Source organism: Brachycentrus maculatus, unplaced genomic scaffold (genome assembly GCF_059751285.1).
Source record: "Brachycentrus maculatus isolate JH-2025_06_01 unplaced genomic scaffold, ASM5975128v1 h1tg000269l, whole genome shotgun sequence".
Taxonomy (NCBI): domain Eukaryota; kingdom Metazoa; phylum Arthropoda; class Insecta; order Trichoptera; family Brachycentridae; genus Brachycentrus; species Brachycentrus maculatus.
The window spans coordinates 2970676-2995060 of NW_028281020.1; the positions used below are offsets into that span (position 1 = coordinate 2970676).

A 24385-nucleotide genomic window follows, 5' to 3' on the forward strand; every position below is an offset into this window, starting at 1 on the left:
GCAACCATCAATCAGTCGAGTTCTCTCACATAAACATCACTCCAATGCCTAACGGCCTTAAAGTCAGATTACCGTTTGTGCGGATAATAGTATATTATAATGCAACAAGTTACCTGTATAAAGCTATACTGGGAGCCAAATCCAGCAGCACAAATGGCACAGTGGCATACGTCATGAATAGTCTAGTCATCGCAAAGGCGAGAGCATTGTACAGCTTACTGCTCGACCAGGCGAAAGGTTGGGCAAACTTGCGAACCTGAAAAGCACTTCGCATTACATACTGTCTAACATTTTGGTCATTCATATTACATATATGAAGTATCTATTACTATTATTACCAAGTACCATTCAAACCCGGAGAATGTTTGGCTTCAAAATACGTACCTTCCTAGCAGCTAAGGTGAAGAGTGCTCCGGTGGCAAAAGTGAGGTAGTAGCCGGGGTAGAAACCGTGCCATATAGCGGACAGCGCGTAAGTCTTCAGCAGGCGGGCTGACTTCATACGGCTGTACACGACGAGACGCAACCACTGCCCCGTGCCCGGATTCCACTTGCTTACTGCATCTCTGAATGTATCTGCAGTCTGAAATCAACCGAGCATAAATAAACTAGTATTGTATAGTGTACTTCGGAAGATAGTTGATTTGGGTGAAGAATGATGCGGCATCCATAAAAGGCAACCACCGTCTTGGCTTGGAAATGCGCTCGATTGGATTGGGATGATAAGAGAACAGGTGGACTGAGGTCATATAGCAGGGTAATTGGTGGAGCGTTTTACTTGCTGCGCCATTCAATCAACGACATTCGATTGAAAATCTGCTTTGAATCAATATCAAATCAATTTTTTTCGGCAAGCATTTCTTAAAGCTTTTTGTCCATATCCAAACTGTGAAGGTTTTTACATTATAATGATGAAAGTAAAAAGGGAAATAAGAATTTGCCGGACAATGACACTTACAATATAACACTTACAGACGAAATTGTGGAGGCTATTAATGTGGTGACAGTAAATAATGTGGATAATTTGATGGAAAAAGAATATCAAAAAACAATAGATGAAGGCTATGAGCCACTTGAACCGTATAGAAATAATTTAGGAGATTCACAAAAATCATCGAATGATATCTCCAATAAATCCCACAATAAAAGTAATTGTCCTCTCCCTGAAGTTCCTCAAGAAAAAGGACAATATTCATATAAATATTTGTCGAATGGACAGAGTCAATGTGACGAGGATAATATTAGCAATCACAGTTATGAATATTGCGCTAGTAAGACGCACACAGAAAAATTCTATAATAATGATAGCGATGATGGTTACGAGTATTGCAAATCTCCAAAAGACAGTATAAAGACCAAAATTGAAGAATCTTTGAATCAAATTATGACTTCTAAAGCAATAAGGATTTCAGACCAAGGGTTATTCTCTTACCAAAACAAATAGCCCCACATCTTCAATGGGGTATGAAAAATTTTCATCTATTTATGAAAGCATACCATCGAAAACACCATCAGAAATTCAGTACAGTAAACATTGTATAAATACCAATTCAAATTATAGCGAACACGGTATCAATTACGATGAATGTAACTGTGATGAAAATATTTATGATACAATAAAATTGAACAATACCGTCTCGGAGTCTAACTGTTACGAAAGTATTCCAGGAAGTCCACATAGTGTTGTGAGAATGAGGAATAAATCTAATACCAAATACCTCTCACAGCTGCATACCAAGTCCAATATTCCATTTGACATTATTTCCAACTTTAGCCAATCGTATTCTGGCAAAAGTTAAAAAAAATATGAATTTAAGATTGTTGAAAAGCACTACATCCTGCGCATACTAGATTCTGTATGTATTCGATTCTTTGAATCCTGGCCCTTGTGAAAATATTGGTCTACAAAAGTGTTCAGTACCTCGAAGCCTATGATGTCCACGTTGCTGACGCGGTCCCACTTGGAGGGCGGGCGGTACCCGATCCCGGCGTTGTTGCACACCGCGTCGGCGAGCAGCCATGCCAGGTAGTACTTGCAGCGCACGGCCAGCGTGGCGGCATAGCAGAACCACAGCAGGTACACGTTGGACCATTCTGTGGGAGGTTCACCTGAACACACAGACATGTATATTTCAGATTCTTTTTGGCTCACAGCAGGCATAAAGAGAGTATATTAAATTTATAGTACTTTTTAAGTAAACACACTTGACACTTTATGGGGGGATAATTGATGGCCCTCAACTTCATTTTTATAAAACCCAGGTAACATGTAACGTAAATGAAATTTTTTGCTAAACATATTTCAGATGGATGTTTCTTATTTCCGCTGGCGACGGGATTTGATAATTATGTACATATAGTTAAGATCTAAACAGAGAGATTGGTAAATGATATTAATATAAAAACATTGAATATGTAATTCCTTCTTTTCAGACTTTAAAATAAGGCCGGTGCAGAAGATTATAGAAATACACTTTCCGTCCTTAAGCATCAATTAAGATTGCGTACTGAATTGAATGTTTGAGAGTACACCTTTAACTCATTGTTATTTGAATTTCTAAGTGGATTCGTCAAACAGACAATCTTTTTCAAATAAACAAATATTGTTGGCTACGTGTTTATTAATTAAAATTTTGGTAAATTTGGTGAATGGAACTCATTTAATTGTCCACTATAGATGCTAAAGTTTCGCCATTTTCTTTTCAAAACGGCGCTAGCAGTCGGCCGAGGTAACTAAGATTTAAAACAAACAAAACGAAGCCAGAATAAATATAATTTGGGCTATGGTAGTGTAGCGTGAGCATATGAGCTGTGAAAATACTAAGGAAACGTTGCCGTCGAAACAAATTATTTTATTTATCACATCACTGCCCATCTCCACAGCCACTGCGAAAGGTGCATCCTAATTATCTACAATACAAAGCCACCTACTCTACACTGAATAATTTGTACTGGTATTTCCAGTGCACTTCATATGTGCAAGGGTTATGTTTCAAGAAACGGTTGTGCGTATCCAAACTTTTTTTTTTAAATATACAGAGAAATATTTGTGTTTTTATTATTTATACAAATATTTCAATTTCATACTATTTCTATGAACCTAAGCGGCTCATTATTAGAAATAGTGGTAGAGTGGATTCGAAGCGAGAAACTCTGGCTTAATGGTAGGGACTGACCAGAGCCATTTTGCCGTAACGTGTTACGTTACGACGCGAGTATTCGTATAGTCAGTACAGCAAGCCGAGCGCTCTATCTATAGTTTCGGATGCTCGCACATACTCGCCGCGAGCGATGTTATGACATTACATTACGACGAAATACTCCGGTCAGTCCCCACCATAAGAGTCTGCGACACTAACCACGGGACCACAACCCGACACTCTTATCTCGCTGGATGAACTATGGACAAAAATTTATTTTTCGACAAACATAATGATATCACAGAATGCTCGGATTTTTGAAAAATGTTAACAAAAAATAGTTACTTAACAGATTACCTTTATTTTTTCTTCACCCAATGAGCACTGTATCAAATTGATGCAATGTTAAGTTTATCAATCGTTGTATGAAACCGAGGTGATCAGTCTTACTGGACCACAGTAATATTGAATAAATATTAGATAAGAAAAAAAAACAAATTTATTTATTAGACCCTCTTCGGAATTGAACCCAGGACGTCCAGCATAGTAGCCAAATGCGGTAACAACTACACAATGAAGGCAAACCGACCTTTATTTAACCATATAAATTTGCAAAATGTTACTTATGTCAGTATAAAAAAGATTTCATTTGCAAATATGCGCCAAAAAAATCACAAATAAAAAATCTGCAAAGAATATTATTATTATTGGGAAAAGTGAACTCTTCTCCACACAATGACACGTACCGGTACAGAATTCATTGTGTAGGGAGAGACAATTCTACATCAAAAACAGTGTGTGAGAATTAAAGTAGAACTTACTAGAAAGGTGAGTTATAGGATATTGTGGGGAAAGCATGAGATGAAGGCAAGCTGCCAAAAGTGCCCCACAAAGTTTGCCCCAAACGGCTCGTCTTCTGTTTGGCTCGTCAGAATGCTAAAAAGCAAAATAATATCATCAAATTCGCTCAAATCAATACGATATAACGTCACATTACTAGAAACAATATCACGATGACTATGTATCCTGTTAACATTACACCGAGTCGTTAGCTGGTAATAGGATGATAAATTCCAATAGCTAAAAATGAATGATTTAGTGAATGAAAAATAAATTTATAATTATTTGAAAAAATATAAACTTTTGCAATTCAGAGTTAAAATGTTTTGTATAGTTTACAACTTTGTGATTATATTATATGATGATATTGACTCCCCGGAAAATGGTGAGGAGCAGTTTTTAATAAGGGGAATACTTCCAGATGTATTCATATAGTGACCAGTTTTATTGTATTTTTATAGAATAAATAAAGGAAATTAAGAAACCTCCAAAAGCTTGGTATGTGCTATTGAATATTAATCAAATCATTTTGAGTTTAAAAAAAAATATCATTCTCATAGATTTATACAATGAATTAATTTTACATAATGGAGTCAAATTGAATAAATTTTAGCTGAATAAATAAAAGAAAAAAATAAAATACACAAAGCTCTGTAATAAATATCACATAAAAAATATTACATACAGCTCTGATAATAATCACATTATAGAGATGTCTTGCTTGTACTAATGCATCAGTGAATATCAAGTTTTCAAATATATTATGATCTACAGCGACCAAATTTGTATACTGATTTGCGTGATTAGCTTTTTTACAATAAAAAACCGAATTAAGTAATTAAAGAATGTTAAATTTTCGATCTCCCACGTCTACTATACATTGTGTAAATAATAAAAAAAACAGTGCAAATGGTTTACCTGAGCTTCTGACACTTTGTTATAAATAAAGTCTTTGTATAGCATATAAGTTAACGCTGGCCCACACAATAGTGTCTGGAATGCCAGCGAATAAGAAAAGAATTCTAATGACGACGGCAGTTTGGGTAGTGCTTCGTGCCCACCTGAAAACATGGCACATTAATAAAATAACGTAAAACCGGTGCATTTATTGTCAAAAGAACCAACTGGAATGTTAGATGTTTTAAGGTGGAGACTGATCGGAGCATTTCGTCATAACGTAACACGTTACGATGCGAGCATTCAGGCAGTCAGTACACGGAGCCAAGCGCTCCATCCATAGTTTCGGATGCTCGGTGATGCTCGCCGCGAGCGATGTTACGACGAAATGCTCTGGTCAGTCTCCACCTTAAGATATAACTTTGACAAAGGTTTGTAAAAATTTGAACATTTGAATATAATAAATTAACCCTAAGCATTGGAGTGCCGCCGAAAAAGTGGCATGCTGACAACAATATAAAACTGTTATACTGGCAAAAAATAAAGTCATATTTCTCAATTTAATAATTTTACCAGAATCATATTAGTACAATAAGATAGTAATAAATAACGGGATTTTATTGATTTGGCATACCAATAACTTTTCAGTGTAAGAAGTTAAATTTATTCAAAGAAGTGAAAATGTAATTTTATGAATTAACAATGCGATCTCTGGCACCTTTGTTCATACAAAAAAGTAATGCATAAGACGATAAACAAAGATAGGCCATTTACATGAAGCCATTTTACAGGACAGTTCACAAGGCAGTCCAGTTAAACAGGCCTTTGCGAAATCCATTTCAAGGTATCAAATTCATACAAAATACTATATATAATAAAATATTTTGGATATCAAATTGCTTTTTATCTACTTATGTAGATCTTTGTGAATAGGATAGTTTTGTTTGTCTATTCATATTAAAATCTGCAGTGACAGATTCTCCGAACATAATATACTTTAGAATTATTTTAATAGAAATAGCATTTTTACACGAATTGCCTTACTTAACAAATTGGTTTACACACATTACAATTTAAACGATATTGAAAAATATAACATTGAAAACATTCTGTGTGCATTTACATTCCAGCATCTTAATATTATTTTTACCGTTATCTCTGTTTGGCTTCGTAGAATTGGCATCTCCACATTTCTCTCTTCCATCGTGTACCCAAAATGCTACAGACGTCACTCTTTGCGTTATTATCATTAACGGACCTGCAATAATAATAAAACAATTGGCTAATTACTCTTAAAAATAATTTCTTACCATTTATGGTGGTAACCGAATTGTATGTCAAATATTTCCGCATCAAATCATGCCCATAACCATGTGAATTGTATAACCAAAATATGTAAGTTAATTCAAAGTGTTAAATAGTAATAAGAAAAATGCAATAAAGGCTTGCGTGAACTAGGTTTCAATTTACGGTATTTTGAGAAAGAATAACATTGTTGCTTCGAAAAGTTATAATAATTATTAACACACTAATGTGCAAAGGCAGATAGTTGCAAGTTAAAAACAGTAGTTTTGAGATAATCAAGTTTATAGTTAACTTCAAATGATGCCTTTTGCCAAAACATGCAACAAATTAATACAGTTTTATGCCTATTTGGATAATGAATATCTAGGTAAAGGAAAGAGATACAGCAAAATCTGTGATTATATATGATGAAGGCCAGTTATAAAAATGCTTTGAGCCGTGTTAAGCCAAACAGCTGCAACTTGAGTTACGGCTAGTTGTCTTTACACATTAGCATAGATTTAAAATAAATAAATAAATAAAATAGTAAAATGGATAAATCACAAAATCAGTGTATTAAATATTAAATTTATCAATGTTAAGGAAAAAGAATTATGTATATGAAAAATCAGCTGTATCGCTCTATTGCTTTTTTATCTTTAACCTTGACTCATTTATTTGCAATCATTTATATTATATAATTGGGTATATCAACATAAATTTATATACAATTTTTTTTCAAAAATGCATTCCAATTAAATTATTTTTAATATAGTGAAACCTCAACTTTAAGAAATAGTGGAATTTACTAAGTAAAACATTAATTAAAAATGGATAGATTTTACCACAAAGTGACTGCCGAATCAATTAATGAAATTTATTTACTACCCTAGATACGAGATATGAACTGTGATACACAGCGCTTACACACGTGTTATGTTTGTTGTTACATACTACGTTACATTTATCTGTAAAAGCATGCACACACGAGTGTGTGCATACTGTATATATTTCGGTGATTGTGTAATCAAACAATTAAATCAGTGGAGAGTTTTTAAATTTTTGTATTACCATATCTGTGTTTTGGGGTATTTTCCAGCCAAATTGGCAATAACGCAAGCAATTATTTGATTTTCGTGCCCAATATTAGGTATGACGTAAAGTAGCTATATCTTTTGAACTGAAGGTCAACATTGAATGAATATTTTGCTATTTTTTTTTGCACACAAATGATTTATTATTTATGTACCTAATAAATATTTTTGCTATTTATTAAAATTAAAATGTGTAGGTAAATACAAAAAAACTCTCAATTTGAATAGAGCTTATTGTAATTAAGGAAAATATTTTCTGACTTAATTTAAAAAAAAATACAAATCAATAGTTGATCAAAATATATTATTTATAATACTTATAAGCAATATATTTGCCCTAATGTAAATCGAGGAAGCATTGTAATGAACTGTTTTCATAAATTTTGTATTTTTTTTTATAATAATATTATATTAAAATAAAATTAAGTATTATTTTTTAATTATTTTTATTTTTATTTGAGTTATATCATTATGAAGTAAAAAATTAATTAGTCAAGAGAAACTATGTTTTGAATATTGAAAGCATTAACTTTGTGGATCATATTGATATATTATTTCGAGAAATAAAAATACTTTGTGTTCTGATCCACTCACATTTTTTTTTTTTTAATTATAATTTTATAAAATAATTATTTTTCAGTGTAAAGAGAAACTATTTTTTTAAATTATAATTTTATAAAATAATTATTTTTTAGTTTAATGCATTACTGTATCTTCACACGTTGAAATATTGTAACTAAGGAATGTATATTTTTAACAATCATCTTAACTTGAAATTGGAAACGAAAAAGGAAAAAGTTTTTATCGTTTTTTTGTTGTTGTAGCAAATAAAAATATGTACAGTTTTGTAAGATTCTGCTAACTTTTTCTGTATAAATATTCTCTAATAAAATCAGTAATGTACTAACGATATTGATTTTTAAAATATGACGAGGAACCAGAAACCTATTATTTATTTATTATTTATACATAAAAATAAAAACTTATTATAAATTAATCACAACAAAAAGGTTATCAAAATTTCACTTCTAGTCTTTTCAGCACTTTCATAATTCGTTTTAAATTATATATATTTTAATTTATCCAACATTTTAGGAAAGGATTAAGTATAGAACAAACCCGTTATATCCAGACTACAGGACTCTTCTAAATAAAACTGTCTGTGTAGATGGATACAGGAGAGATATGCTATGGCAACACCTAAAACAGCGCTGCAACAAAATAAATATCAATTAATAAAAAAAATTATTACTACACAAACAACTTATAAACACTAATTACAAATGTGCCCATATTTCTTGACAAGATGGACTTGCGATGGCTCTGGTTAAAGCTTTCTGCTAACAGAAATATTGTTATTCATGTTAAACTCAAGCTAGCTAAAGAAATCATTTTATACTATGTACGGAAAAAACTAAATTGATTTAAACTGGACTAACCATTTAATGAAAATTCACAGAATGTTTTTTTTTATAATGACAACTACTAAAATCGGAGATAAACATAAATTTAAAACCTTTTGTTGACCTACATTTACAGATACAGAACCAAAACATCCGTGGCAACAAAAATGATCACTTTGCCATTTAATGATTTGTGAATTCCTAAATATTCTACTATAAACTAGTGGTGTGAAAACCATGGGTCAGGGTGTGAGAAAACTTTGAGGTGTCATGGTGAATTTTTTGAAATAGTAAAATTGACCAGAATCTATTAATGCACTGAAACTGGGTGAAAATGTAATGATTTTTAGCATTCAAACATGATTCGCAAATTGCAATTGTTTTTCCTGCTAAATCTAGGTTGACAACATTGATGAATGGGTTAAGACGCGTATTTAAAATATTTTTTCAATTTATAAATTGTCATTATTATTTTATTTGTAAATAAAAATAAGACCTAACACTGGCAGAAATATCCTCTCACTGGGTGACTACCAAATAAATATATTTAAAAAAAAACATTTAGTAAAAAATGGGTGGTTGGAAATAAAAATAGTTTGGGCACCACTAATCTAAGCTTTATTTGAAGTCCAGAGTTTACGCCAGACATCAGACCTTCCTAGCAAAAGTTACATTTACAGATTATAATAATAATTGTGTTCAATGCTGATTTTAATTTACAGTAAATTGGATCCACAATCAGATCCGTTAATTGGATCCACAATTATAAATTTCACGGAGTGTTGATTTTTGACATTTTTTTCCAATTAAATCAGTAAGGTCAAATAATTTTACTAATTAAACTGCATAACTGGATTACTTACTTGGCCATAACTCTTTCTGGGGCGGTCTTCATGAGGAAGAAACAAATCACTGGAAGCAGAGCTAAATGTATAGCCTTCCTGAAAATAAAGAAACCAAACTAAATACAATACAGAGATATGATTAGTGATTTTCATATGTTTAAATATATATGCTTTCATTCACGCATTAAATACTCTTTCACGGCTGAAATCCTACAACACTTATTATTATTTATATTTATTATTAAACCATATCCGCTCCCTAGGCGGAGCATATGGAGTCCACAAACTGTCTCCGGGCTTTTCTGTCGGCTGCCAGCTCCCTTGCATTCTCCCTAATCAGATCCGTGTCCCGAAGTTCTGACGAGAACTGCCGACGAATTGTCAGCAGTGGACGTCCTGGGCGGCGCGAACCTGATGCCTTGTAAAAGAGGCAAGCTTGATTAAGGCTCTCAGGAGGCATGCGGAGTACATAGCCAAGCCAACTGAATCGCCTTTTCTTGACGACAGTTGTGACCAAGATTTGCTGCGTCCTACGCCTTATCTTTTCATTCCTCACAAAGTCAAACCACCGCACGCCTAAAATTCTCCGCAGACACTTATTCTCAAAGCTTAGTACACGGCTGCTCTGGGCCCTTGTATGGTGCCATGTTTCACAGTCGTATAAGAGAACAGGAGCAATGCAGGAATTGTATAGGCGGCATTTGGTCTTCACCGATAACACTTAATGAACTTAAAAATATATACATATAGTAGACGCTTTCTTAACTGGCGCTGCTTTAACTGGCCTCTTCTAGGAATGCCTCGCGCCTAAATACACGCAGACAAGTAGCAACTTGAACGTTTTGAACTTGTAAAAGTGTTTTTTTAAATGTGTTTATCACTAACTTCTCTTTAACCCGCATTTTCATTATCCGGCCCTAGGTCGGTATCGTCAAGGCCGGTTAAGAGAGAGTCTACTGTGTGTGACATCAGAGTTATTTTGGTTGTTCAATCAGGGGTAGAATAATAAATGTTAAGCTAATAAAGTCATCACTCAAACTAGCCGATAACCCATTACAAGTGCTGTAAATGCCTAGACTTCTGGGCATCCAATTTCCTCCTTCACCTTATTAATAAGTCAAGATAAGCTCACTCACAACACTTGTTGATATTGAGACCGTTAATGATTCCATCCAGGCGGTATTTTTTTATTCATAATAAGGTTTTACTTGGTATATACCACTATTTCTTAAAATCTATTTTGACATGTGTTTCGATGCACTCCGCATCATATGGTGTTTGAAAATAATGCGGAATGCACCTAAACACAATACTGATACACAAAATTACAATAGATTTTAAGAAATAGTGGTATTTACCAAATTGCAAATAGATTGATTTTACCAAAAAAGTGACTGCTGAATCAATTAATTAAGGTATTTTTTCTATCCCTGCTTCATACCCCATGACTGCTTGCTGGTGATTGGTGGGTCTAACAAAGTGAACTTACTTGCCAAAGCAAAAGTATCCTGTGAAGAGTCCCAGTAGGAGACAGATAGCGTGTCGTGCGTATGGGGGCGCATCCCTCAGCGGGCCCCGCAGGGCTCCCGCAGTCACCAGGGCGCCGCACTGGGCTAGCAAGAAATTCACCTGGAACAAACAGAATACTCATTATTAAACCGCATAATAAAACATGTAACATAAAGGCATCCACACAATGACGGTTGATTGTGTGCGTCTCAACCACAGAAAATAAACCCGTCTACGTTCGGAAACCGCATTAAATTCTCAATACTCTGGTTACTGATTCAACAACTTAAATTCTTTAATGATTAAATCACTTCAATAAAAATAAAAATAAATTAAAAGTAATAATTTTTATATTATTAACCCCTTCAGTAGTGTCTTTGACTCCCCCGTGTCGTTTTGAAGAGGAAGACCTTAACCATATATTCTTTGTTTGCCCAATAAATGACCAAATGCCATCATTTTTTAAAACTCTCGCCCCGCTTGTTCCCCTCCCTACAGATATTCATCTCATCCTGGCGAGCAGGAACCCAATTATCTACAAACTTTTCGTTATTTTGTTTAAATTATATTGAATTAATTTATAGTTTAATAATAAGTCTATCATATTTTATTAAATTAACTTGACATTGGCAAAAGCAATAATATTTTATATGCAACGCCATTATATATTAAAAAAAAAACCCTCAAGTAATATTTATTTTTCAATAAGAAAAATTCTACTAACTGAACATAAATATCCAAAGAAAAACCTAGAAATAAGAAAAATAGAGGGGGAAAAAAGCACAAAGGCCCACATTGCAGGGCTCGCAGTAGTACCGATTTTCTCGTCAGATCTTTTCCCCCTCTTGTCACTTCCTCCGCTTCCACATACCATAAATCATATTAATTTTCACCTGAGTTTATTCGGTAGTGATCTTTTCTGCGAGTGAACTTTGCCTAAGTTATCTCGGGTGTGGGAATTTTCGCAGATAATAGTCGCCCGAGTATACTCAACACAAAAAAATAAAGCCACTTGCGATCTGCCTAAGCTTCTTTCCCTAACTGTCAAACTATTTTGAATATTGTTTAGTAGTTAGTGTTTTAGTATTCATCAGTCTTGATAAAGAAGCGGTTAGCTTCGAAACCGGTAGACATTATAATTAAGTTATAATAAAATATTTATAGTGATTTTAAAAAGTTACATTTTAATTATAAAATGGAAAATCACATATTTAGTGCGTTAAATATAAATTATATTAAATTATTTTTATTATTTTAGGGCCTTTTTGCACACAATACACACTACATAAGGCCCTGTATCGTATTGACACAGAGTTTTCTTAATACTTATTACGTAAAGGTAAGGTGATCAGTCCTACGCTGCGGCTACAAGGCCAGGGTGATATTAAATAAATATGAGAACATAAAATTGCTTATATTTATTTTGAACCCTATGGGAATTGAAACTGAAACCTCAAGTACGGAAGCTTAAAGCGCTAACCACTACGCTATGGAGGCATACATAGAAGTGAAATATATTTGATGGGATACAGATGATGTAGATGAAGGAGCTTAAGATGAAGAATATTACTAGTGTATGAAGAAGGAATAGTAGATAGGAAAAGGAAAATGGTGCCTAATGATAACAATTTAATTATAAAATCAAACTAGATATTTTTTTAAAAAATATATAAATCCGTAACCAATTTTTTTTTTACTATTTAATACACCAAAGATAATACCTTGATTTCAGAATTGATAACTTCTTCTAACCCTTATCCGCACCCCAATGGTGCATAGGGCACTGCATCGTATAGAAGCAGTGTTATCTTGATCGTTAAATACACGAAGGAAAGGTGATCAGCCTTCCGCTTCAGGTACCAGTCCAGGGTTATATCAAATAAATATTAGACTGAAAAATCACTAATATTTATTTTGACCCTCTTGGGAATCGAACCCGGGACCTCCAGCATGGTAGCCTAGCGCAATAACCATTACACTACGGAGGCGGACGGTTTTATTATTAGAAGGATAAGAACAATCAATCTAATAATAAAACCATTTCTTTTGAATGAACATTGTTTCTCATATCGCTCACTCCTTTCAAGAACGTAAAGAGTTAAACTCCATCTTACCGTATAGGAAATGGTTCAAACATTTTTTTTTTAAATTTATTATTATTATTATTATTATTATTATTATTTTTTGATATATCGCTCACTCCTTTCAAGAACGTCATAAATCAAAAATCGTCAATTTTCAGCTGTGCATGTTTTCGGAATGCCCAGAAAATGTACTACATCCCAGCAAAAGTGGCATATTTTTTACTTAACATTTACCCGCTACAGGGCATAAAGTGTTGTTTTTTAATTTTGAAGAAAATGTATTGTTTAATTATTTTTTTAAAAATACTAAATATTTTTCAAATGGAGAAAAAACCTTTAGGTTTTACCTAAAAAGATCTGATGCACAGTAAAAAGATCAATAAGTAGCTTGATATTTATTTTTAATACATTGTATTATATTTTTAAACTTTAAAAACGTCCTCCTGAAAAATCAGGTTTTTTGATTTATGACGTTCTTGAAAGGAGCGGGCGATATGACAATGTTGTTATAATTAAACAGGAATAAAATTGAATTCATTGTATTTGTTTAACTATGAATCATTCCTACAAACTGCGAAATTGAAATACGGTTCCGGCATTGCAATAATATACAATGCTTTGACTATCAATTCAAGCATACAAATAGCACATTGCTAATTGACCTAAACCAAACAGCAGTGAACACAGACATACTTCAATACAGACACTTGAACACTCTCTCTTGACCAATTTCCATTAGCGATGCAAGTATATCCAATGATGGCCACTAATACAGTACGACTAACGGTGAAAATTTATACTAGAGATGATTTTACATCATCGTATTGCAAAATTTGCATTTTACGACAGTATTAAGTATAAATTAGAAAATTCTACATCTAAAATATGTTGGTGAACATGGTTTTTATATTATTATTATGTTAGATAAACATGGTATTTATACTTATTTATTTTTCTACAATTTTTTTAATAATATTAGTTTATAACCACTCCAGAGAGATTCCACCACTGAGATTTTAATGTCTACTCGGCTCGTAACGCATGTTTGTGCTGAAACCTTTAGTGCATGTTGGTCTTCGGGTCGACCAAAAATCACATGTGTTAAACATTTTGTGTAGTTGTGTGTAAATAGTGCTATGGTAGTGAAGGGTAGTATTGTTTGCATGCTGTGGTAGTGATTGTCCTGACGAAGAGACGGGTACGTCTCGAAACCAGTAGGCATAAAAATCTCGGTGAGTGGTTATATACTAATATTATTAACATTTTTGTAATAAAATAAATAAGTAAAAATGACTAACCACAAAGTAAATGCTTTAAATATTCATAATATTGAGAATATAGTATTTATATTTCTTTGGGTGACTGTTATAAAAAATATAACAAAATTTTAGTTATATTGTTATGTAACCATATACCAAGATTTTAGACTGCCGGCTTCGGGAAGTACTCATCTCTTCGTCGGAATGACTGATGAAGAGAGGGGTAAGTCTTAAAATCGGTATACTAAATTCTTGGTAAGTTTAATAATATATAATTAAAATTTTGTTCAAATATCTGACCACGAAGTTAAGCGCTATAAATATTTGAAATATTTATAATATAAAAACTTTAAAGGTCAGAGTGTTAAAAATGTAAGAATGTGCATTACAAAACGTCTGTGCTCTCTTACAAATAATATTTCAGAAACCCCTCAAACAATATGACCATTTAAAAAAAATATGCTAAAAATAATTTAAGACCGAACTGTTACGAATGACCTTTAACGAAGTGCTTCCAATACTTACGAATGGTAAATAAAATAAGAAAATTAAATGACAATTTTTTTTTGAGAAAAAAACCCACTCAATTAAAGATACATGAATTAAGAAATACAGTTTTGATTACAAAAACACTCACAGAAAGGGTAATTTTTATTACTTTTAAGTACAGAGTTGTTTGTAAAAATAAACTCACTGAAATGCTAAATTGGGTTTAAAATACACTTTTGTTCACAGAAATACAGTCACTGAAAGGCCAAATTATTTTAAAATACGAAATAATTATTAAAGAAAAACCATATTATTTTTTGACATCTCATCAAAGATGACGAAGAATATGGAAGTCTGGGCATTTACAGGGCTGACGACCGTCATAAGCTGGTTTAAGTGATCACTTTACACACGTGTAACATTCACCAATTCTACCCATTATTGACAACCACACTACATAAATTCTTGGAAGTTCTATATATATGAACAAATTTAGAAACCTTGTTCTTGAATCACTAGAACTTCACTAGAGACATCTATTGGTGAGATGTAAAGAAGCTTTTTACTAAGCAGAAACTCTTATATCAGTATGTGAGGTCTGAATCCTGGATTATAATCACACACATGATAATTGGAGATAATCCAGATTTTGTGAACAAGTATTTGGACACACTCAAAATGTTGTAAAGAAAAACCAAGTGAATTAACTAAGCAGAATTATTAAAAAAGTATGAAGACTATTCTATTTGTAGCAAAGGTTGTTTTATTTTCATAGAAAAAAATATATGAATTAAAATATAGTTGATTATTTGAAAGAGATAAGAAAAGGCTCAGTGCATTTGAGATGTGGCTGTATAGAACAATGCTAGGGATATCCTGGAGGGACCACATCTTGAACGATGAGGTACTACGAATAATCGAAGAAAGAAGGCACCTACTCGGGACTATCTCGAAGAGACGCGCCAAATGGATCGGTCACATATTGAGAGAGGGTTTCCTGCACCTGATGATAGAGAGAACAAACGCCAGAGGACACCAAGGCCGCGAATATCTTTGCGACTTATATGAGGACATGGGCTGTTCAACATATGAGGAGCTAAAGAGGGTTTCGCAAAATAGTCCGGAGTGACGAAAGTGTCATTTGTTGCTGCAGACAAATCCACAGGATTGGGACAAAAGGACAGAATATACATATTTATTGTAAATTTACATAGTAAATGTACACAACAATTTTGTGAAATAATTTAGCTCAATAAATTTTAAGTTATTATTTATCCTTTATTGACCATCATTTAAATTTTCTATGTAAAAAATAGACCGTAATAACGAGTTGTCTTTTACTGGGACAAGAACTCCCAAGGGAAAAGAAGTTTTCCACTTCCTGAATGATTATTTTTTTAACTGGCAATTCATATTTAATTATTGTCATGCCCTTAGTTTTAGGTACAGGTTGTACATAGAGTTTTAAAAAATACATTATACCAGCAAGGGAGGGCAAACAGTTTGAGTGAGTATTTAGGTCCTAATTCAACAGTAACATGCTACAAAATGTACATCCAAATACAAACATAACAATTCAAACATGGTCAACCCACCCCTTTCAACCAAATTTAGAATATAACATTGTGAGTTATGTTATAGTTGTGTTTATATAAACAAGTTATGACATATCGCTCATTCCTTTCAAGAATGTCATAAATCAAAAAACTTGATTTTTCAGAAGAACGTTTTTAAAGTTTTAAAATATAATACAATGTATTAAAAATAAATATCAAGCCACTTACTGGACTTTTAACTGTGCAAGAGACCTTTTTAGGTAAAACCTGAAGGTTATTTCTCCATATGAAAAAAATTAAGTATATTTAAAAAAATAATTAAACAATACCTTTTCTTCAAAATGCAAAAACAACACTTTCTGCCCTGTAGCGGGTAAATATTAAGTTAAAAATATGCCGCTTTTGCTGGGATATAGTATATTTTCTTGGCATTCCGAAAACATGCATAACTGAAAATTTTCTATTTTTGATTTATGACGTTCTTGAAAGGAGTGCGCGATATGTACCAAGATGGATTCTAACCAATTCAAGTATAAATACTTTTTTTCATAATCAAACGACAAAAAAAAAAACAACATTGTGAGTGATGTTATGTTTTATGTTTATATAAAGAAGTTATAATTAAATATGTACATATATACCAAGATGGATTATAACCAATTCAAGTATAAATTACTTTTTTTCGTAATCAAACAATAACACAAAGGGTTTTAACATTGTGAGTTATGTTATGTTGTGTTTATGTAAACAAGTTATAATTAAATATGTACATACACACTAAGATAGATTATAATTACAATATGGACCAATACAAGTATAAATTACTTTTTTCTGTAATCAAACAATAAAAAAGAATATAACATTATGAGTTATGTTATGTTTTGTGTTTATATTAACAAGTTATAATTGAATATGTACATATATACCAAGATGGATTACAACCAATTCAAGTTTAAATTATTTTTTTATTCGTAATGAAACAAAAAAAAAAAAAGATGCCAAGACGCATTCAAGAAAAACTGCAAAGTGATTATTAGAAAAATGTTCTTGTGACAAATATTTAAATGATAATAAATAATAACATAATTAACATCATTTTGAGTGTGCCCAAATACTTGTTGTTTTAACCAGCCTACGACAGGTCGTAAGCCCTGTAAATATCCAGACTTCTATATTCTTCTTCACCTATGTTGAGATGTCGAAATGTAAACAAAACATGTAATAGTGCATGTTAGACCTCGACCTTTAGTGCATGATTTTCTGCAATTCTTAGTGCATGTTGGTCTTCGGGTCGACCAAAAACGGATGTGATTAATATTTTGAGTAGTTATAAGTGTAAGTAAATGCTATTAAAGTTAAGGGGGTACTCGCAAATACACAAATCAGTAAGCGGTCGGCTGCGCGAGAAGCCAGACGTGTCACCGCGAACATTCTATTTTTTTAAATAATACATATTGGAATTAAGCTTTTTTTTCAGAATACATATTGAATTTTTTTCCATTTGAAACTCCATAGCTCGTTGCTATTTTTTTTTTTTTTTTTTCAATACAAAAAGGTGTTTTAAGATGAAAAAATCAATTACGTTAGTTGTTACTTGGGTTTGAGGAAAATTAAGTTGCGGGCTATCGAATATCCCGCCTTAATGATATTAAAAAAAAAAAACTTTTTTTTAAATGATTTTTTGTTTGTTTGTAATAATACGTACATTTTAAGACGCAAAATTAAGATTTATTAATTGAAAAATATGTTTCAATATTCACGAAAAACAAATACTCATAGAACACAGAAACATCCTTTCACTGGGTAACAGCCAAATAAATACTTAAAAAAAAACAACAACAAAAATTAAATACAATACTTTCCAATGACGGTTAACGATCAAATCGGTAGTTTGACTAGCTCCTGTATGGTAATCAGCATGGGTCGCTTGCAAACATTTCATTATATAGTTCAAACCTCATTTCAATCGATAATAAATCCTGAAAATACACGGATAACACAATATCCGGGTTAGACCGACGACATAAGGGCAAACGAACATAATTTCTCTTTAATTAAAATTCACATAAATTAAAATAGCATTGAAAAGAGGAAATTTGAAGAAAAACATTGACACGTTTTTTTACGTAATAAGAAATATTTATTAAGTATTGAGTAATGAGTGTTGGTATAATTTAAGATGTGAGTTGTAAAGGTCACTGGCACTACTTATTTCAAGCGCATCACTTTACTTAATTTTCTCATCCAGTGGTGCTTAACCTTTCCGGGAGTACAATACACGAGTAGTTCACTTACAAACCACGTTATGTTAAAAAAAATTAACCAATGGTGGCAATCGGTAGAAGATTTAATATTGTTTCTACCGATTTGAGCTTTTTTGAGAGATTTTAGAAAGTGAACTATCGATCGTTTTGCAAGAGAATTGATTTTTCTGTTCCATTTTATTCCTAACTTTGGCAGATTATTTTGTTTTATTATATTAATATATATTTACACTCCCAATTTTATGAAAATAAAAATAAAATCATTGAAAAAAGTAAAAGAACATTATCTAACTCAAAGAGCTTTTACCCACTTATCAAATAACTTTTTCAAATTTTACGCATACAAAAGGTTGTCGACCATCGCTCTAGTGAGTGGACGCGTGTATCATTTTATAATAGAAATTAAACGACAATTTTTCTTATTTTACAGCAGAAATAATAAGTATTGCTTTCCTCGCGAAATAAATGGATTAAAAATTAATTTATATTTAGGTTGTTAACGTTTCCAAGGTGTATGGTCGTATTTATATACGACCATACACCTTGTTTATACAACAAATACAAAACATGGTTTATGACATGATTTATATCAAAACACTTTTAAAACATGAGTTATATCAAATTTTCCAATGATGCGATAAATCATGTTTACTGTGGTGTAAACGTTTTTCTTATTCAAGAAAATGTGTTGCTTATATCATCGACTATGATATAAATTATAATGAGTAAAAAAATATTTAAAAAAAAAACTCAATCCTGGACAGGTTAAAATTGGTTTAGCCGTACAGTTTGAGGAGCGGCGGGATAGTGGCCTAACCTTGGTCGTCACGACAGACTGACTAATCCACGCAGCGCCCAATCGGCCGCTCAGTCCGCCACAGAGTGCCAACCGACTGGTGACAGGATAAACGCTCAACGAGCGCACAAAAACTCCTCAGCTGGACCTAACTCTACAATTCGTCGACACGCTCTCTACAATCTGAACGGTTCCGAGTTCTCTACGATCGGATGATTGTCCACTGTTTTATTTCTCTTCTAACTCCTGCTTAACGCCTTACTCACAAACACAGAATTCAATCACCGGCCGACCACCGGACAGGTCACACATTTTTTACACCCGATTTTTTTTTAAAGAATGTACATTGGATATTTTTTGTTATCTAGAATATATACTCGTATGGATTTTTTTATTAACTCCTAACCTTTCAATAACTCTTTTCTTTTCAAAACTATTAATTAGTCGTACAAATATTGAAAAAAAAAACCTTCCGAGAAAAAACTCAATGCAAAAACCGTGTTTTAAGAACAAAATTACGTTAAACTTTATCTGGATTCAGAAAAAAATAAGTTGCGACTTGACGATTGCTGGGCCTTAAATCAACACACGTGATAAAATTCTAATAAAAACAAAATAAAGTACACGATATTTATTAGGTATTCGCGGGGTCGTTTCTCGAAAATGTCGCGAAAAGGAATATTGGGACTGTTCTTGACCGATGAGTCGGGCTTCTTCAAACATAATTAATTCGCGGAATCCGTGGATTTTAGAGATCGTTCAATAGAAAATAGCATCAAAGAAACTCTACTACGGCTAGAATCGGTGGCATCCAACTGTTTGTCTGAACCATGCAAATAATCGTAAAATGGACATTTTACAAAAGTTCAATATTTGTTTATTTTTTTAGCAAGAGAGATTTTCACGGGTGCGTGCTAAAAAATACTTGTGCTATTTGATTTTTTTTTTAACTTCGCAAAAAACAAATCACATAAAACAAATGAAAAGTATCGTGCGAGAAAACACGTACGCAAAAGCACTATATTTGCAAATATTTTTACTTCTTAAAACCCTCATCCACACCCAATGGTGCATAGGGCACTGCATCATTTAAACGCAACGTTATCTTGATCGTTAACACATGCATGAAGGAAAGGTGATCAGCCTTCCGTTCAGCAGTCCAGGGTAATATTAAATAAATACTAGAGTGAAAAAAAACACGGATTTTTATTTGAACCGGCCCCCCCCCCTGGGAATCGAAACCGAGACCACCAGTACGGTAGCCAAGGGTGCTGACCATTACACTACGGATGAGGACACAGATTTTTACTCTACTCTTGTTAATTTTAAAATTGTATCTACTGTTTTGAAATTTCCTTGTAGTTTTCCAAAAAGCTACCTTCTGATAGTAAAGATAAATCTTTAACGGGATTTTCCAGATCTCTAGCGGTGTGGTAAGAGTGCGTAGGTACTGCATAAATAGTCATAGTCCTGATGGTACATAATGTAACCCGGGAGAGCCCATGTGTTCATATTGCACGCACATACGCAATGCTTACGCTACTCCCGAAGGTCCTTTGTATAAAAATGAAAGAGTAAATCAAACGCCTTAGTAAAGGGGGCTTTTCCTCCAGACACGCTGCATGCTTCCAACAAAGCTCCTGTTAAATAAATATTCTCTTTTTATGTACATAAAAGTAAATGTTTTATGTGCTTTTCGCCAGCCCGGAGAAATTGAACTGATAATGGAGAATCAAAGAGGGTTCACGTCTCTACCGTGAACTGATTTTATTCAATGTTTTGAATATTGAAAGCATTAACTTTGTGGATCATATTGATATATTATTTCGAGAAATAAAAATACTTTGTGTTCTGATCCACTCACATTTTTATTAACCAACTAGTTTCGGCAACAACCTGTTGCCCTCTTCAGGGTTTCAGTAATAAATGAACCCCTGAAGAGGGCAACAGGTTGTTGCCGAAACTAGTTGGTTAATAAAAATGTGAGTGGATCAGAACACAAAGCATTTTTATTTCTCGAGATAATAGATTTTATTCAAGTTTACGACAGTTTCCCCCCCCCCCCCACTAAACTTGACAGTTTGATAATAATTTTCGAGCAAGGTGAACTGGCGATCACTAAAGAGGAGCATGAGGCATAATATAATATCGTGTAAAATATGTTCTCAAAATATACAATGTCTTCTTCTTCTTCTCCTTCATCTTGTTGTAGGTCTTGTGGCCTGTTTTTACGAGGGATTAGCCTCCAGCGATGTCGATTCCCGGCTATCGACCCATCTCTTTGGTGGTCTGCCCAGGAGTCATTTACCATGGGGTTGGCCGTACAGTGCGATGTGGGGGAGTCTAGATGATTCCATTCTTCTCACATGCGCATACCATTGTCTCCTTCGTTGCCTTGCCCACCTAACGACATCTTCGATCTCGCATATATCCCTGATCCTGGCGTTTCTTATTCTATCTCGAAGACTCTTGCCTGATGTGCTTCTTAGAGTCTTCATTTCCGACACTCTAAGCGCGTTGACAATGTGGTTGACATTTTATCACTACGCACAATGCGGTGGACATATTATTACTAATTACAATGCGGTGGACATGTTTGAATTATTTGGTGGGATATTTTTTACTTATCTAACACAATGTGACGGACAACATTATCACTAAACACAATGTGGTGGACATGTTTTTGTTATTTGGAGGACATCTTTTTTACTTAACACAATGTGACGATATTCTAACTTAACACAATGTGACGATATTCTAACTTAACACAATGTAGAGGATATTATTAGTATTCAATTGGCTCTTTTCTAAATGAGATTCGCAATTATTTTTTTAAGTACATTATAATTAAAATCACATTTGATTTTTACTATATGTAACATATATCGCTCACTCCTTTCAAGAACGTCATAAATCGAAAATCGTCAATTTTCAGTTGTGCGTGTTTTCGGAATGCCCAGAAAATGTACTATATCCCAGCAAAAGTGGCATATTTTTAACTTAATATTTACCCGCTGCAGGGCAGAAAGTGTTGTTTTTGTATTTTGAAGAAAATGTTTTGTTTAGTTATTTTTTAAAAAAATACTAAATATTTTTCAAATGGAGAAAAAACCTTCAGATTTTATCTAAAAAGATCTGTTGCACAGTAAAATGTTCAAAAAGTGGCTTGATATTTATTTTTAATACATTGTATTATATTTTTAAACTTTAAAAACGTTCTCCTGAAAAATCAAGTATTTTGATTTATGACGTTCTTGAAAGGAGTGCGCGATATGTTTTCTAATTAATTCCGTTATTTGTAAGCTACTACTTGGAAAAACCCTCCGGAAGTAAATGTCAATTAAATTACGAAAAACAGTATCCGAATTTTACGAATTTAATATTAATGAGAGTAAAATAATATTTTATTCACTTACGTCAATTAGGAATCGAATAAAAGTAAATATTTTTTTTAACAAAACCCAAGTATCAATGTGACATTTCTTAAAAAAAAGTAAAAATAATTAGATATTTCCAAATTTCTATTTATAGCCGTTTAAAATTTCATTAATTTCACTTGGTGTGGAACCACATTGGAATGTCATACTTATCTCGATGTATTCCGCATCATTTTCAAATACGGTTTGAAAATCATAAGAAATGCGGTGTTTGAATATGTTGCGAAATGCACCGAAACATGTCGCTCACTCCTTTCAAGAACGTCATAAATCAAAATACTTGATTTTTCAGGAGAACGTTTTTAAAGTTGAAGAATAGTTGAAAAGAATACAATGTATTAAAAATAAATATCAAGCCACTTACTGAACTTTTTACTGTGCAACAGATCTTTTTAGGTAAAATCTGAAGTTTTTTTCTCCATTTGAAAAATATTTAGTTTTTTGATAAAAGTAATTAAACAATACCTTTTCTTCAAAATGCAAAAACAACACTTTCTGCCCTGTAGCAGGTAAATATTAAGTTAAAAATATGCCGCTTTTGCTGGGATATAGTACGTTTTCTGGGCATTCCGAAAACATGCGCAACTGAAAATTGTCAATTTTTGATTTATGACGTTCTTGAAAGGAGTGAGCGATGTGTTACAACAGATTTTAAGAAATAGTTATAGTTACCAAGTGAAATGTAAATAAGAAATGGATAGATATTACCACAAAGTCGAATCAATGAAGTTTCAAAGAAAAACAAAGAAAATCTACTTTCACACGTTCACTGTTATCTTGGCAGTTCAGTTGATGTTGATAGCGTTTTCCGGGGTAATTACGCCATGTGTCGTTCACGCTGAACGTTGTTGAGTATCGAAGGTGCGGTGCGACACTTATCGTAACACCACATTTAAAATATTTAGGAAAATAAACTGTATTTGCGATAATATTTAACCACAAATTTTAACCACGAATAGAATATTGGCTCTACTAATGAAAAAAAACATTATAAATATAAATACGTTATCAAAAATATACACAATTTTTAAGTTAATATTTAAGGCATTATGTGTTAAAAGTTTAACCGTGAAACGAAAACGCCATATTTAAAATATATATATACATATATATATACATATACATAAATATATATATATATATATATATATATATATATATATATATATATATATATATATATATATATATATATATATATATATATATATATATATATTTATATATATGTATATATATATATATATATATATATATATATATATATATATATATATATATATATATATATATATATATATATATATTTATATATATATTTATATATATATTTATATTTATATAAATATATATAAATATATATATATATATATATATATTTATATAAATATATATATATATATATATATATATATATATATATATATATATATATATATATATATATATATATATATATATATATACATATATACATATATATATATGA

The 24385-nt window shown here is 32.3% G+C and overlaps 1 protein-coding gene across 1 annotated transcript in view; it reads right to left on the reverse strand.

Annotated features, from left to right (window-relative positions):
• Positions 1 to 24385, reverse strand: part of oys (lysophospholipid acyltransferase 6) — an 85545-nt gene that overhangs the window by 8244 nt on the left and 52916 nt on the right. The window contains exons 2-10 of the mRNA XM_088266425.1: positions 10992 to 11131; positions 9521 to 9598; positions 8374 to 8465; positions 6027 to 6134; positions 4898 to 5040; positions 3961 to 4075; positions 1921 to 2108; positions 385 to 582; positions 114 to 256 (exon numbers count right to left, since the gene is read on the reverse strand). Coding sequence (XP_088122551.1) covers positions 114 to 256; positions 385 to 582; positions 1921 to 2108; positions 3961 to 4075; positions 4898 to 5040; positions 6027 to 6134; positions 8374 to 8465; positions 9521 to 9598; positions 10992 to 11131 — 1205 coding nt within the window. The remainder of the gene's footprint in view (positions 1 to 113; positions 257 to 384; positions 583 to 1920; positions 2109 to 3960; positions 4076 to 4897; positions 5041 to 6026; positions 6135 to 8373; positions 8466 to 9520; positions 9599 to 10991; positions 11132 to 24385) is intronic.